Source organism: Pinus tabuliformis, chromosome 2_1 (genome assembly GCF_031772625.1).
Source record: "Pinus tabuliformis cultivar Carrire ecotype Pingquan chromosome 2_1, CPIR1, whole genome shotgun sequence".
Taxonomy (NCBI): domain Eukaryota; kingdom Viridiplantae; phylum Streptophyta; class Pinopsida; order Pinales; family Pinaceae; genus Pinus; species Pinus tabuliformis.
In genome coordinates this window covers 998,892,788-998,905,757 of record NC_142299.1, presented here as the reverse complement: position 1 = coordinate 998,905,757, position 12,970 = coordinate 998,892,788, and the positions used below count along the sequence as shown (strand labels likewise).

At 36.5% G+C, this 12,970-nt stretch overlaps 1 protein-coding gene across 3 annotated transcripts in view; it reads right to left on the bottom strand.

The window, feature by feature from the left end:
- ARA6 (Ras-related small GTP-binding family protein) overlaps positions 1 to 2,848 on the bottom strand; it is a 213,240-nt gene extending 210,392 nt beyond the window's left edge. Inside the window, exon 1 of one of the 3 annotated variants that reach the window (XM_089403647.1) lies at positions 2,417 to 2,848. In XM_089403647.1, the coding sequence (XP_089259773.1) occupies positions 2,417 to 2,441 (25 nt within the window). In that variant the 5' untranslated portion in view covers positions 2,442 to 2,848. The remainder of the gene's footprint in view (positions 1 to 2,416) is intronic. The other 2 variants (XM_089403649.1, XM_089403648.1) reach the window with 2 other exon arrangements.
- Between the last annotated feature and the right edge of the window lie 10,122 nt (positions 2,849 to 12,970).

Below are 12,970 nucleotides of genomic sequence, written 5' to 3'. Positions count from 1 at the left end.
CCTTATCCAGGTCTATATCAACACCTAATGTGTCTATGTCAAAACCTAGGGTGTGAGAAGATGACTACTCAAAGATTGACTTCTTCATTTTTTAGTGGAGCTTGTGTCTTCAAAAAAGTCCAAGGTTGTGCAGACTGCAGACATGTTCCAAGTGATTTCCTCTGCTTAACTTATAGACCAGTGTAGAATTTAGATGCATTATACATCTTAACTCTGGATCTATTAAGCACTGAGAGGGATCCAAAAAACTTGAGATGCAAATCTCTCGAATGCTCAAAAGGTTGCAACTTGCAAGTCAAGATGGATATATGGTGCCGTGCTTTTCATATATATATATATATGCTTGGTATCATGCAGCTCACTGTTTGAAACTGTGGGTTGATAAAAATAGCCAGGAATGGTTCCAATTATATATGCTTGGTATCATGCAGCTCACTGTTTGAGACTGTGGGTTGATAAAAATAGCCAGGAATGGTTCCAATTATATATGCTTGGTATCATGCAGCTCACTGTTTGAGACTGTGGGTTGATAAAAATAGCCAGGAATGGTTCCAATTTGCCAAACAGAATCACCTTCGATTCTTATTCTTCTAATATTGATATAATTTGTTTTATTACTATTATATGATGGGATAAATGGGACGGACATTACAATCGCTTCATCATTGGGCTGTATAATGCACTTTGCTTCTCTCGGTGAAATGAAGATATCATCCAAGTAAACAGCAACAAATTTTATATGGTGACAGTTCAAAAATGTTATTGTTGATTCACCTAAGAGTGGCAGGGGCATTGCTGAGGCCAGAAGGCATGACTAGCCAATCGTAGAGTCCACAAGTGAGACGGCAATAAAATTACTCACACAAGCAGCAATGTGCAAGAAGTTGATTGTCATACGGTACACATCCGCTGTACACTGTATATTTGGTCAGCTATATATAGAAGTATGATTTTGGTATGTGCAAATATTTCATGAAGAGTTAGGTAAGGCATTTAAATTGACAATTGAAGTAGTTGGAGTGGTAGGTGAGATGTAGAAATATGAAAGTACATCATTGACTAAGTCTCACAAAGCTAGACTATTAAAATTTAAACTATGATCGAGTAGTATAAGGCCAAAAGAGGCATAGTTGTGACTTTGATGAGACCAATCCGAACAACTACGTCAATGTAATAGCCATGCTTTAGCTAATAAGGATCTGAAAATTTATAAATAAGGTCCACTCACAACAAAAAGGAGCCCCAACAAAAAGGAGCCCCACAGCAGGTGCCAGCAAGTGGTATATACACTCTCGACATTCACAGGGTCAGGCTCTATGGTTGAGCCAGTAGGAAGTGATCCTTTCAGGTGGAACTGCCTGGTACAAATATTCGGGGGATACAGTGATCACCGATCTCCGGGAACCGTGAACCACAACGAATAATATATATATATATATATATATGGCATAACGCTGCCTGGACGTTAAAAAAGTACAATAAATACCCCTCTTTCCAATTATTTTCTTCCCTGTTCTCTTCTTACTCATGGATGAGCATTTACTATGCTCTAAATTGGCAGAGAAAATATGATGAAGTGCCCTAGATGTCTAAAAACTCTTCAAGTCTTTTCTGGCAAAAAAATGCTTCCTTTTTACCAATGAAATATCCGTTATGTATAAAAACTCTCTTCTCTTAGCCTTTTCTGGCAAAAAAATGCTTCCTTTTTATCAATGAAATATTCGTTAGGTATAAATAGGGAATTTTTTACAAGAAAAATTGCCACGAGGTGACACCACAAGCACAAGCACTGGCAAGTGGCAAAAATGCCATTAAAGTCTGCAAGATTATTCTAGATCATCAAAGTACAAAATATTGCCACTTGGTTATGGGCTGCTCCTGCTATTAGTTGAAGGCAATGAAGGTAAGGGACTAGTAATAACAGAGATCTTGGGTCAAAGAAATGGAGTACAACTGACCGATGAGAATTATGGTCTGGTCCAATAGAGCTCTATGGTCTGAGTGGTTAATATATAAACGAGTAAAATGAGAGCAAATAATGGTTCACGAATCCCACGAGAATAAGATTTATGATTAAACCCTAAGAAATCAACCAGGAGGAGATGAAGCCTCCTCTAAGCACACCCGTATCTGGCATTGGTCTAGGGGAACTGTAATCGGGACCTCTGCAAAGTCAACCTTTGTACTAAACAAATCACTAGAGGACAAAACATAAACTCCAAAGAAAATTCTCCATCATACAATTTCCAAGCAGATCCATGAAATCCGATGAATCCCTGAAATTTCACTCCGAATTACAGGTAATAATATGGAAGTTTGAAATTCACTTTGAATTACAGGCCATATTAATAATACAGAAGCATTTAAATGCAATCAATCGTTGAGACCTTTCGAGAATTGGATAAATATATAATACCTGGAGTGGAAGCAGAGCATCCCATGGCTGAAAATGATTTTGCAACCGATGCAGCTAAACGAGAAGGATAGAGAGTCTGATGGAGAATTTATTATGTATGATGAAGAATTAGCCTACAACTCCCGCGAAGTTCCGTTACCTGCAATTTCAGATGGCCAATAAATTGAAGCGGATACCAAAAGATGGAAGATTTAAAGCTCTGTGGGTAGCTTCGCGGACACTAATCAGACCAATATCTACATTTCGTAACATGAGCGCCGTGAAACAGGCAGGCAGCCCATTATTTTTAATCGTGTGCGTAACCCAATGTGCCAATCTTCCGCAGTGGATGGAACTTACAACGACACTAAAAGAACAACGATTAAGATGGTTGACTCGATGGCCAACAAATCCATTGACAATAAGGCAAAGCTAGAGGGCTATTGAGATTTAATCCAACGTCGACGATTCCAAGAGGGGGAATGTAAAGTAGAAAATGGTCCAAGGTTATACTATTTTGTCAATTCGGTGAAAATTATTTTTAAATTTGGTACATATTATGTCTGAGAGTTAGTTATATTTTGTATTGAGAATTTAATGTCATGGGGATTTTAGTTAATTTTAGGATAATTTATATCATTAGATTTTGAAAATAAGATTAAAATAGCAAAATTTTGAATTATTAGAAAACAATTTGTATGGTTGCAGAAAAAGAGGAATTTTAACATTTACAAGTTTAAAGATAGTTTATGGGATTGACTGATTTTTGCATTTAGCTTTTTATAATAAGAATTTCCAATTTCTTAATAATCTTTTCATTGAATAAATTATCTTAAGAATTAGCTATAAAGATATTTATATAATTATTCTTATTATTTTTTAAGGCCTCACATTTTAAAGTGAAACATTTTTCTTGTTTCCACAAACAGTGCAAAAAAATACACTCCTTTTTCCCAACTTTTTTTAATCTTTTCTAATGCGCTATCTCATAATAAAATTAATAAAAGTGAATTTTTAACTAAACAATAAAAATTATATAATATTATAAATTATTTTATTATTATATAATGTTATAAATCATTTTATTAATATTTAAATGCTCATATATTATATATTATATTTAAATGCTAATATACAGTAAAACCAGTTGCCCATTTATTTCTCACTATGTGAATTCCACCTTGTTCCATTATTTCACCATTATACTCTTTTTTTCGAAACTTCTTTTAATCTTTTCTAATGGGCTATTTCGAATTTTTAACTAAACAATAAAAATTGTATAATATTATAAATTATTTTATTATTATATAATGTTATAAATCATTTTATTATATTTAAATGCTCATATATTATATATTATATTTAAACTAATATACAGTGAAACCAGTTTCTATATTATATATGCTCATTTTTCCCACTAGCTGAATTCCACCTTGTTCCATTATTTCACCATTATAAAATAAGTCAATTTTAACTTTGTGATATGACTAAATGTACATCTCATAGAACAAATTGAGAATGTTCTTGAGATGTGATTTACCATGCCACCCCACGTCTGTCACTAAGGTGTAATGCACATACTTGGAGGGGAGTTGTATTAGTTTTATCAATTAGATGATAAGGTATAATTCATATGCGTGAAGAGGATGTGTATTAGTTTTATTAAAATAATAGTAGTTTGGTACTTAATTCATGTTTGAGTAGGAAGAGAACAATAAAGAGTGGTCCTTAAAATTGCTAGTGATGTAGTAAACTTATCTACATTGATATTCAAGTGAATTGATATGAAATTAATGTTAAAGGTTTAGTTTTTTTTAACTATTAATTTAGATTTTCAAAATTAATTTCTCATTTTTTTGCAATTGCATTTTATAATTGGATTAAATAACTAGAAATTTAAGAGCAAAAACTGAAACAAGTATTGAAAATGCAAATAATGCTTAGCAAATTGATAACAGGGCTTATTTTTTATGGGCTAAGTCTTCACACCCACATCAATTGACAAACCTATTTCACCATTATAAAATAAGTCAATTTCAACTTTGTGCTCTGACTAAATATACATCTCATAGAACAAATTGAGAATGTTATTGAGTGTGATTTACCATGCCACCCCACGTGTGTCACTAAGGTGTAAGGCATATGCTTTGGAGGGGAGTTGCGTTAATTTTATCAATTAGACAATAAGGGTCTAATGCACATGCTTGAAGGGGAGTTGTATTAGTTTTATTAAAATAATAGTAGTTTGGTACTTAATTCATGTTTGAGTAGGAAGAGAGCAATAAAGAGTGGTCCTTAAAATTGTTAGTGATATAGTAGAGCAAACTTATCTACATTGATATTCAAGTGAATTGATATGAAATTAATGTTAAAGGTTTAGTTTTTTAAAAACTATTAATTAAGATTTTTAAAATTAATTTCTAATTTTTTTGCAATTGCATTTTATAATTGGATTAAATAACTAGAAATTTAAGAGCAAAAACTTAAACAAGTATTGAAAATGCAAACACTGCGTAGCAAATTGATAACAAGGCTTGTTTTTTATGGGCTAAGTCTTCACACCCACATCAATTGACAAACTGATCCATTCATACATATGCAAATTAAAATTTAAATGGTCTTTAATCTCTTCTTTTCCCCATAAATATAGTATTCTCCCCTTATGTTGTTTTTAGAGTGCATGGTATAATGGGTAAGGTGATATCCTTTTGTCATGGAGGTAAGGGTTCAAATGCCTCCATATCGTCCCTCCTTTATTCTCTTGCCTTTTCTTGGGAATGAAATCTCACATATTGTGCATAAACAAGAACACATCATGACAGTATTTTTTTCCTCAAATCTTCTTAAAAAAATTATCATCCACATTGCTTATCAAGAAACTAAGAGATGTGCCGCTAATGTGAGTGAGCTCTAAACAAATTGATACAAGTCAGTGATATAAGTAGGAGAATAGAATCAGGATTTCAATGCTTCCAAATATCGGAGACCGGCAAAGTCATTTGCTTTGCGGTGTTTCTAATTAGATTGGTAGGAATCCTCCTAGATCACTTATTCCCACTAAGAAGTTTTTAGACTACCAAAAGTTTGGCTTCATTTAAAAAATAAGTGAGGGTATAGCTCCCTAACTTTTCTTATTTTCATCCATCATACCTTACTTGGATGTATTCCTTTTAGACCTCGCACAAAGATACTTTATGTCACCTCTTCACGTAGTCCTATGTTGGTCAAAGTTGTCATTGATGTCAATATGGCATTATTGGAAATGGCAAATATTCTTGTGATACATGAATAACCCTAACCTCATTCAAACTCTAGCAGAAAACCTTAAGCATGAAGATGATGCATATTCCCTAGCTACGTGATAAATCCCTAAAGCCCTAGTTTGTTATGAAACCAGCTTAAGAAAAGATAGAAAAGATAGATCAACGCCTTAGAATTCAGCCTCTTCGAGGGGGCAACCTCCTTTACATTACATAAATGAACAATTCTTGGATGATACAAATGACAAAACCTCCTTTCTATATATAGGAGTCTAAGGAGTCACAATATAATCTAGCCGACCTAACAATAATAATATAAAGCCACAAAAATAACAATAGAGGGATTCTATGGGGCACGGAAATAACAACATGGGGGTAATAGGGGCACAACAATATAAATAAGGGGTATAACTACAATAGTAATGGGGTAATCACTAGTATTATAGGGACCCAACATGCCCCTCTCCTTCAAAAAAGTGTTGTCCTCAACGCTTGAGTAGTTCTGGATACTTATGCATAAAATTCTCATCCTCCCATGTGGAATCTTCAGCGGATAAGTTCTTCCACTTGATAAGATACTCTGAAATTGATCGATTGCGTAGCTGTCGAGTTCTTGTTTCTGTGACTGCTTCCGATTCCAATATAATTTTTCCTTCCTCATCAAGTTCTGGCAATATTGTTTGCACTGGGAGCTTGTTGCCTATAACCTTCTTTAAACATGAAACATGGAAAACTGGGTGCAATCGAGAAGCTGCAGCAAGCTCCAATTTGTATGCCATAGTACCAATCTTTTGCAACACCTTGTACGGACCATAATACTTTGGTGATAATTTATTATCCTTCTTAGCTTGCTTTAGGGACATTTGCTTATATGGTTGTAGCCGTAGGAATACCCAATCACCTACATCAAAACTTCTTTCACTGCGATGTTGATCTGCCTGTTGTTTCATTCTATTTTGTGCCAACACGAGGTTATCCTTTAAGAGTTGGAGGACTTGTTGTTGATGTTCGATGTGATGTTCCACTGCCTGAACCTTAGAATTTTCTCTTAAATATGATGTGATGGATGGTGGTTGATACCCATAAAGTGCCATAAATGGGGTCATTTTTGTTGCTGTATGGAAGGAAGTGTTATACCACCATTCAGCCAGAGGCAACCATTTGACCCATTGTGTCTATTTATCAGATACAAAGCAACGAAGATATCCTTCCAAACATTTGTTTACTATCTCAGTTTGCCCATCAGATTGAGGATGATAAGATGAGCTATGAGCTAACTGAGTACCAAGACAAGAAAATAATTTTGTCCAAAAATTTCCAGTGAAAATGGGATCTCTGTCACTTACAATAATCTTTGGGTTTCCATGTAGCTTTTGAATTGTTTCCATAAATGCAGTAGAAACTGTACTGGCTTTAAATGGATGTGATAATGCACAAAAATGTGCATACTTGGTAAGTCTGTCAACTACCACCATGATGACACTCTTTCCCTCAGACTTGGGTAAACCTGTGATAAAATCCATTGAAACCTCCTCCCAACGTTGGCTTGGAATGGATAAAGGTTGTAATAGACCCGGTGTCTTAATTGTTTCAACTTTATTTTGTTGGCAAACCAAACATTCCGCCACAAACTTTTGAATATCTGATTTAAGGCCATCCCAAAAAAATTCCTTCTTAACCCTGTGGTAAGTTTTTAAAAATCCTGAGTGCCCTCCTAAGGGAGAAGTGTGCAATTCCATAAGAATCTTTTGTTTTAGCTGGGAATTCTTACAGAGGTATAAGCGATCTTTGTACCATAATGAATCATTTTGCCAGCTAAATGTATCAGACGTACTGGAATCTTGTTGTAGCTTTCGAATAAGTGCCCACACTTCTTCATCATTCTTCCATTCCTCCCTTGCTTCGTTTATCCAATCTGGTTGGATAATAGAAATGGCGCACAACAATGCTTCCACATCCTCATCCTTTCTTGAGAGTGCATCTGCCACCACATTTTGCTTCCCTTTTTTGTAGATGATTTCAAAGTCATAACCCAACATCTTTGTGACCCACTTTTGTTGCTCTTCAGAGGATAATCTTTGTTCTAAAAAGTATTTAAGGCTATCATGATCCGTTTTTACCTTGAAGTGTCTTCCCATTAGGTAGGGTCGCCATTTCTTAAGTGCATGGAGTATTGCCAACATTTCCTTCTCATAAATAGCTTTGCTTAAAAACTTTCCCTTGATTGGACGACTTTCAAAAGCAATGGGTCTTTCATCTTGCATTAGAACAGCACCAATTCCATTTCCTGAAGCATCACATTCCACAATAAAGGTTTTTGTGAAGTCCGGTGTAGCTAAGACCGGTGCTTGGCACATTGCCTCTTTAAGATGTTCAAAGGCCTTTGTTGCTTCCGGAGTCCATGAAAATGCATCTTTCTTCAATAATGTTGTTAGAGGTGCTGCTATTCTCCCATAATTCTTAACAAACTTGCGATAATACCCTGTCAACCCAAGAAATCCTCGCAGATGCTTTATGGATGTGGGGATTTTCCATTCCTTAATGGCTTTAATTTTGCTAGGGTCTACCTTAACTCCTTCATGAGATACAATATGACCCAAATATTCCACCTCCTGGACTCCAAAGAAACATTTGGATCTTTTTGCATATAATTGTTTCTCCTCCAATAGTTGTAGCACCCTGTCAACATGTTCAACATGATCCTTCCAAGACTTGCTGTAGATTAGTATATCATCAAAAAATACTAACACAAATTTTCTAAGGAATGGTTTGAAAATTGAATTCATCAAACCTTGAAATGTTGAAGGTGCATTGGTAAGGCCAAAAGGCATGACCAAAAATTCATAATGACCCTCATGAGTTCTAAATGTCGTTTTCGGAATGTCTTCAATCTTCATTCTGATTTGATGATATCCCGAACGAAGATCCAACTTGGTGAAGTAAATTGATCCATGCAATTCATCCAGTAATTCATCAATGACAGGAATGGGGAACTTATCTTTAATAGTGAGCTTGTTGAGCTCCCTATAATCCGGACACATGCGCCATGATCCATCCTTCTTGTGCACCAATACTACTGGAGCAGAGAAAGAACTTTGACTTGGTTGAATTATACCAGCCTCTAGCATTTCTGCAACCATACGTTCAATTTCACTTTTTTGGACATAGGGATATCTGTACGGCCTGATGTTTGGAGGAACACTTCCTGGAATCAGATGAATAGCATGATCATGATCACGCATAGGTGGGAGACCTTTGGGAGTCTCAAATACCTTGGAATGATTGTCCAGGACTTTTTGGAGATCTGGAGAAATAGATGATTCCAATGTGGAAACATCTAGCGAACATAATTGTGCAATTACACCTCTTTGCTCCTTTTTTAGAAGCTTTGTCATACCATTAGAGCTGATTATCTTTCCTGGTTTCCCTGCAATACCCCTTAATTCAACTTCCTTTCCTTCCGTAGAAAATTTGATGAAAAGTTCTTGAAAATTAAAAGCTATTGTACCCAAGGATTGTAGCCATTGGACTCCTAGTACAACATCAGCACCTCCCATTGGAATGGAAAGCATTGGGCTAGTCAATACATATTCTCCCATGGATAGCTTGATATTATGGCACTTTCCAGAGCAATTTATTGTTCCTCCATTTGCAATCATCACTTGACACTCTGGTGCTGGATATAGGAAGCAATTCAATTCTTTTGCTACCCTACAATGAATAAAATTGTGGGTGCTTCCTGAATCAATCAACACTATTACCTTTTTCTTCTTGATTTGTCCTTCTATCTTGATGGTTTGAGGAGTGGTAATTCCCGCCAATGCATTACAAGATATGGTTAGATTTATTTGTTCTTCATCTAGGCTTTGTTCCTGGAGTATATCTTCTTCTTTTGACCTTTCTTGCTCCTTTTCTTCTTCCTCTTCACAATCTATGTAGAATAATTTCTTCTCAGCACACTTATGACCTTTAGTGTATTTGCTATCACAACTGTAACAAAGCCCTTTTGCTCTTTTTTCTTCCAATTGTTGTGGTGTCAACCTTATAGGTTGTGGAAGACTAGGGGCAACAACACTTCCATCTTTATAGTTGTGAGTGGTATGCTTCCTAGTTGCCATAATTTTGCTTTCCATTTTTCTTGCTAACCTGAATGCCTTCTCTAATGAATCAGGTTCCCAAAGGCGAACATCATGTTGGATATTATCCTTTAAAGACCCTATGAACACATCAATCCTATGCTCCTCTGGAATATCTTTTACCCTTATGTTCAATTTTTGGAACTCCTCAATGTGCTCCATTACTGAACCCTTTTGTTTGAGACTTATCAATTGGCTAAAAAAAGTGTTGCTTTTTGTATCTTCATAATGTGCTATCAATTCTTCCGTAAAAATTGCCCAAGTGATAAATTTTTTACGAGAGCAAAGCCATTGATACCATACAAACTGATTTGGTTCCAAATATACAGTTGCCATACGTACCTTTTGTGTGTTTTGCACATTATTGAGATCGAAGAACTGCTCCATCTGTAATATCCATGTGGTGGGATCCTTGCCATCAAACTTCCTCATATCGATTTTTGGAATATGGTGGGTCTTCGATCCAACATTAGCGTCTATGGAATCATGATTAACATTACTTTTGTTCGCATCATGAGTTTCCTTTACAACCTTTTCACCATTAGTAAGTATTTCTTGTAGAAAATTTGTCAAATCTGTCTTCAAATCTGCCATGTCTGTCTTCAAATCTGTCTTCGAATCATCCATCTTAGCTTCCATGCCCTTTATCTTAGATTCCATACCATTTATCTTAGATTCCACGCCACTTATCTTAGCTTCTGTTAGCTTTTGTGAGCGTGACATTTGTTGCACTTGTTCTTGTAATTTTGATATATCATGTAGCATTTCTTCCTCTTCTTCATGAGTCATGCTAGAGCTTTTAGGTTCCTTACTAGGTGTTTGCATTTTATTTCCTCGGGGCATCAGTTACCGATAATAATGCTTTACTATGCCCTTTGAATTCCGTTAAACCAAGCTTACACAAAAATTTAAAAAAAACTACACACCTTTTTTCACTTTATAGAAGCCTGATATTGAATCTGATGTATCTCTGTAATTTCGGATCATCCAGTTCTGAAATTGCGACCTGTAGTAGCCTTCTGCGTCCTCTTTCCAATGCCACAATTTTGATCCAAATTGGATTCTCCAAGGAAGAGTTATGTGAAATCTCCCACAGTGACTTGCTTTTAGACTAGTTCAGTAGAGCGAACTTGTACGACGTGCCACGAGTCACTGTTTCAACCTTTGAATCTGAAACACGCATAAAAAAAACTACAGTCCGTCCTCTTTCTGTACCTTCTTACGAAATTTCAATCCAATCCCCAGAGAGAAAGTTATGACGATTTTCCCCAGGTCACCTGTTTTGAATGTAATTCAGGAGTCTGCAAAAAGACCAACTTCCTCAGATCATATCTCGCAAATATCGCGCAAAAAGCTCTGAAATTCGGACCCAAGGTTCAGCGTGATTTCTTCTCAAATGGGTTTTTTTTGCGACTTATGAAACGTCACAGAAAAAAGTTATAGCGAAAATGCCATGATGACCTGTTTGGAGCAGCGAAACCCTAGAATCCAAAGCTCTGATACCAAATGTTATGAAACCAGCTTAAGAAAAGATAGAAAAGATAGATCAACGCCTTAGAATTCAGCCTCTTTGAGGGGGCAACCTCCTTTACATTACATAAATGAACAATTCTTGGATGATACAAATGACAAAACGTCCTTTCTATATATAGGAGTCTAAGGAGTCACAATATAATCTAGCCGACCTAACAATAATAATATAAAGCCACAAAAATAACAATAGAGGGATTCTATGGGGCACGGAAATAACAACATGGGGGTAATAGGGGCACAACAATATAAATAAGGGGTATAACTACAATAGTAATGGGGTAATCACTAGTATTATAGGGACCCAACATAGTTTCATGATGCCCGAGCCTAGCTAAAATGACCACGAAACCCTAGCTCTATTTAAACAATGGATAGCTCTAGATTATTGTTGCATATGTGCATATGTCCATAAGAAATTCCCATGTAATTCAATGAAGCCATAAATGCCTAATGTAATTCAATAAAGCCCTAAATGCCTTGTTGAAGGTGCCCTAATCCTAATAAGATTGAAGGCCTAATTCTATGAAGAAGGAGCCCTATAAAAACATATAATAAAACCAATATTGCCATGATGATGACAGTTCACAAAAAAACCATTCTTGATTGTAAAATGAGCTTATTTAAGGATGAAATTGGCTCCAGCTTGTAGAGGACATTTCCCCTTTCCAGTGATCCCTTACTCACCCTCTAACTCCTCATAGACCGAGAGAAAATGATTTTTTAATTTGAAATATAATATTTCCCCGCCGCTACGTGTCCTTACCTTGTGATTTTAACCCCCCCTCTAATTCCACAAAAAATTCTAACCCCCCTCCGAAAAGCAGTTTTTCCCGCTGCAACCCGCCTTCCCAATTATGTCACCCACACTTCCACTCAACCGCCATTCCCCTATTGCCATGTATCCCTTCCACCTATCACTTCCTAACAACGGCCCCGCGCCTTCCTCCACTTATCCCTTGCCGCCACGTTAACGACCGTTACACTTTACTTTGGTGGCTTCCTCCCATTGCCTTCATCTCGTTACTGAGTAAAGGCAGCTCCCGAGCAGTCGTTATCCAACGTTCCCACTCCAAGTACGAATATATAAATCTTTGGTTCTCCTACGATCACATCCTTTTCTCGCTTTCCTATTGTTACATTGTTCCCGATTCCTACTTTCTTGCCTATCAGAAACTGCTCACAGAGGAATTCCATCCTAGCTTTTCACGCAAATTTAACAATAATCCTCTGCAAATCCCATCTATCATCCTCTCCAATTTCATTATGTTACCACGATGGCCCCCAAAACTGCCACTGTGGTAAACCCCATGCTCGCTCCCCCTGTGGATTTAGACCACATCCCCCTAGCTGACAGAGATTACAAAATTGTCGAGACACAGTGTGAATTCGACCTTTTCAAATTACGTTGTTGGTTTCGTGACACTTACCTTGACCAGTCTGATGAGATTAACCTATGGCAGTCTAGACTACCCCTATTCGTCTTCCCCCAGTCCTACTATTTCCCTGAATTCTTCCTCAAGTGCCATGCCTCTTATCTTTCAAGTAAGAGGGTTATCATCTCCTCTAATGGTGAAATCCTTTTCACCATTACCTCTGAAAGTATAAACCAAATGTTGCAGGTCCCATATAGTGACTCTCTCACTCCC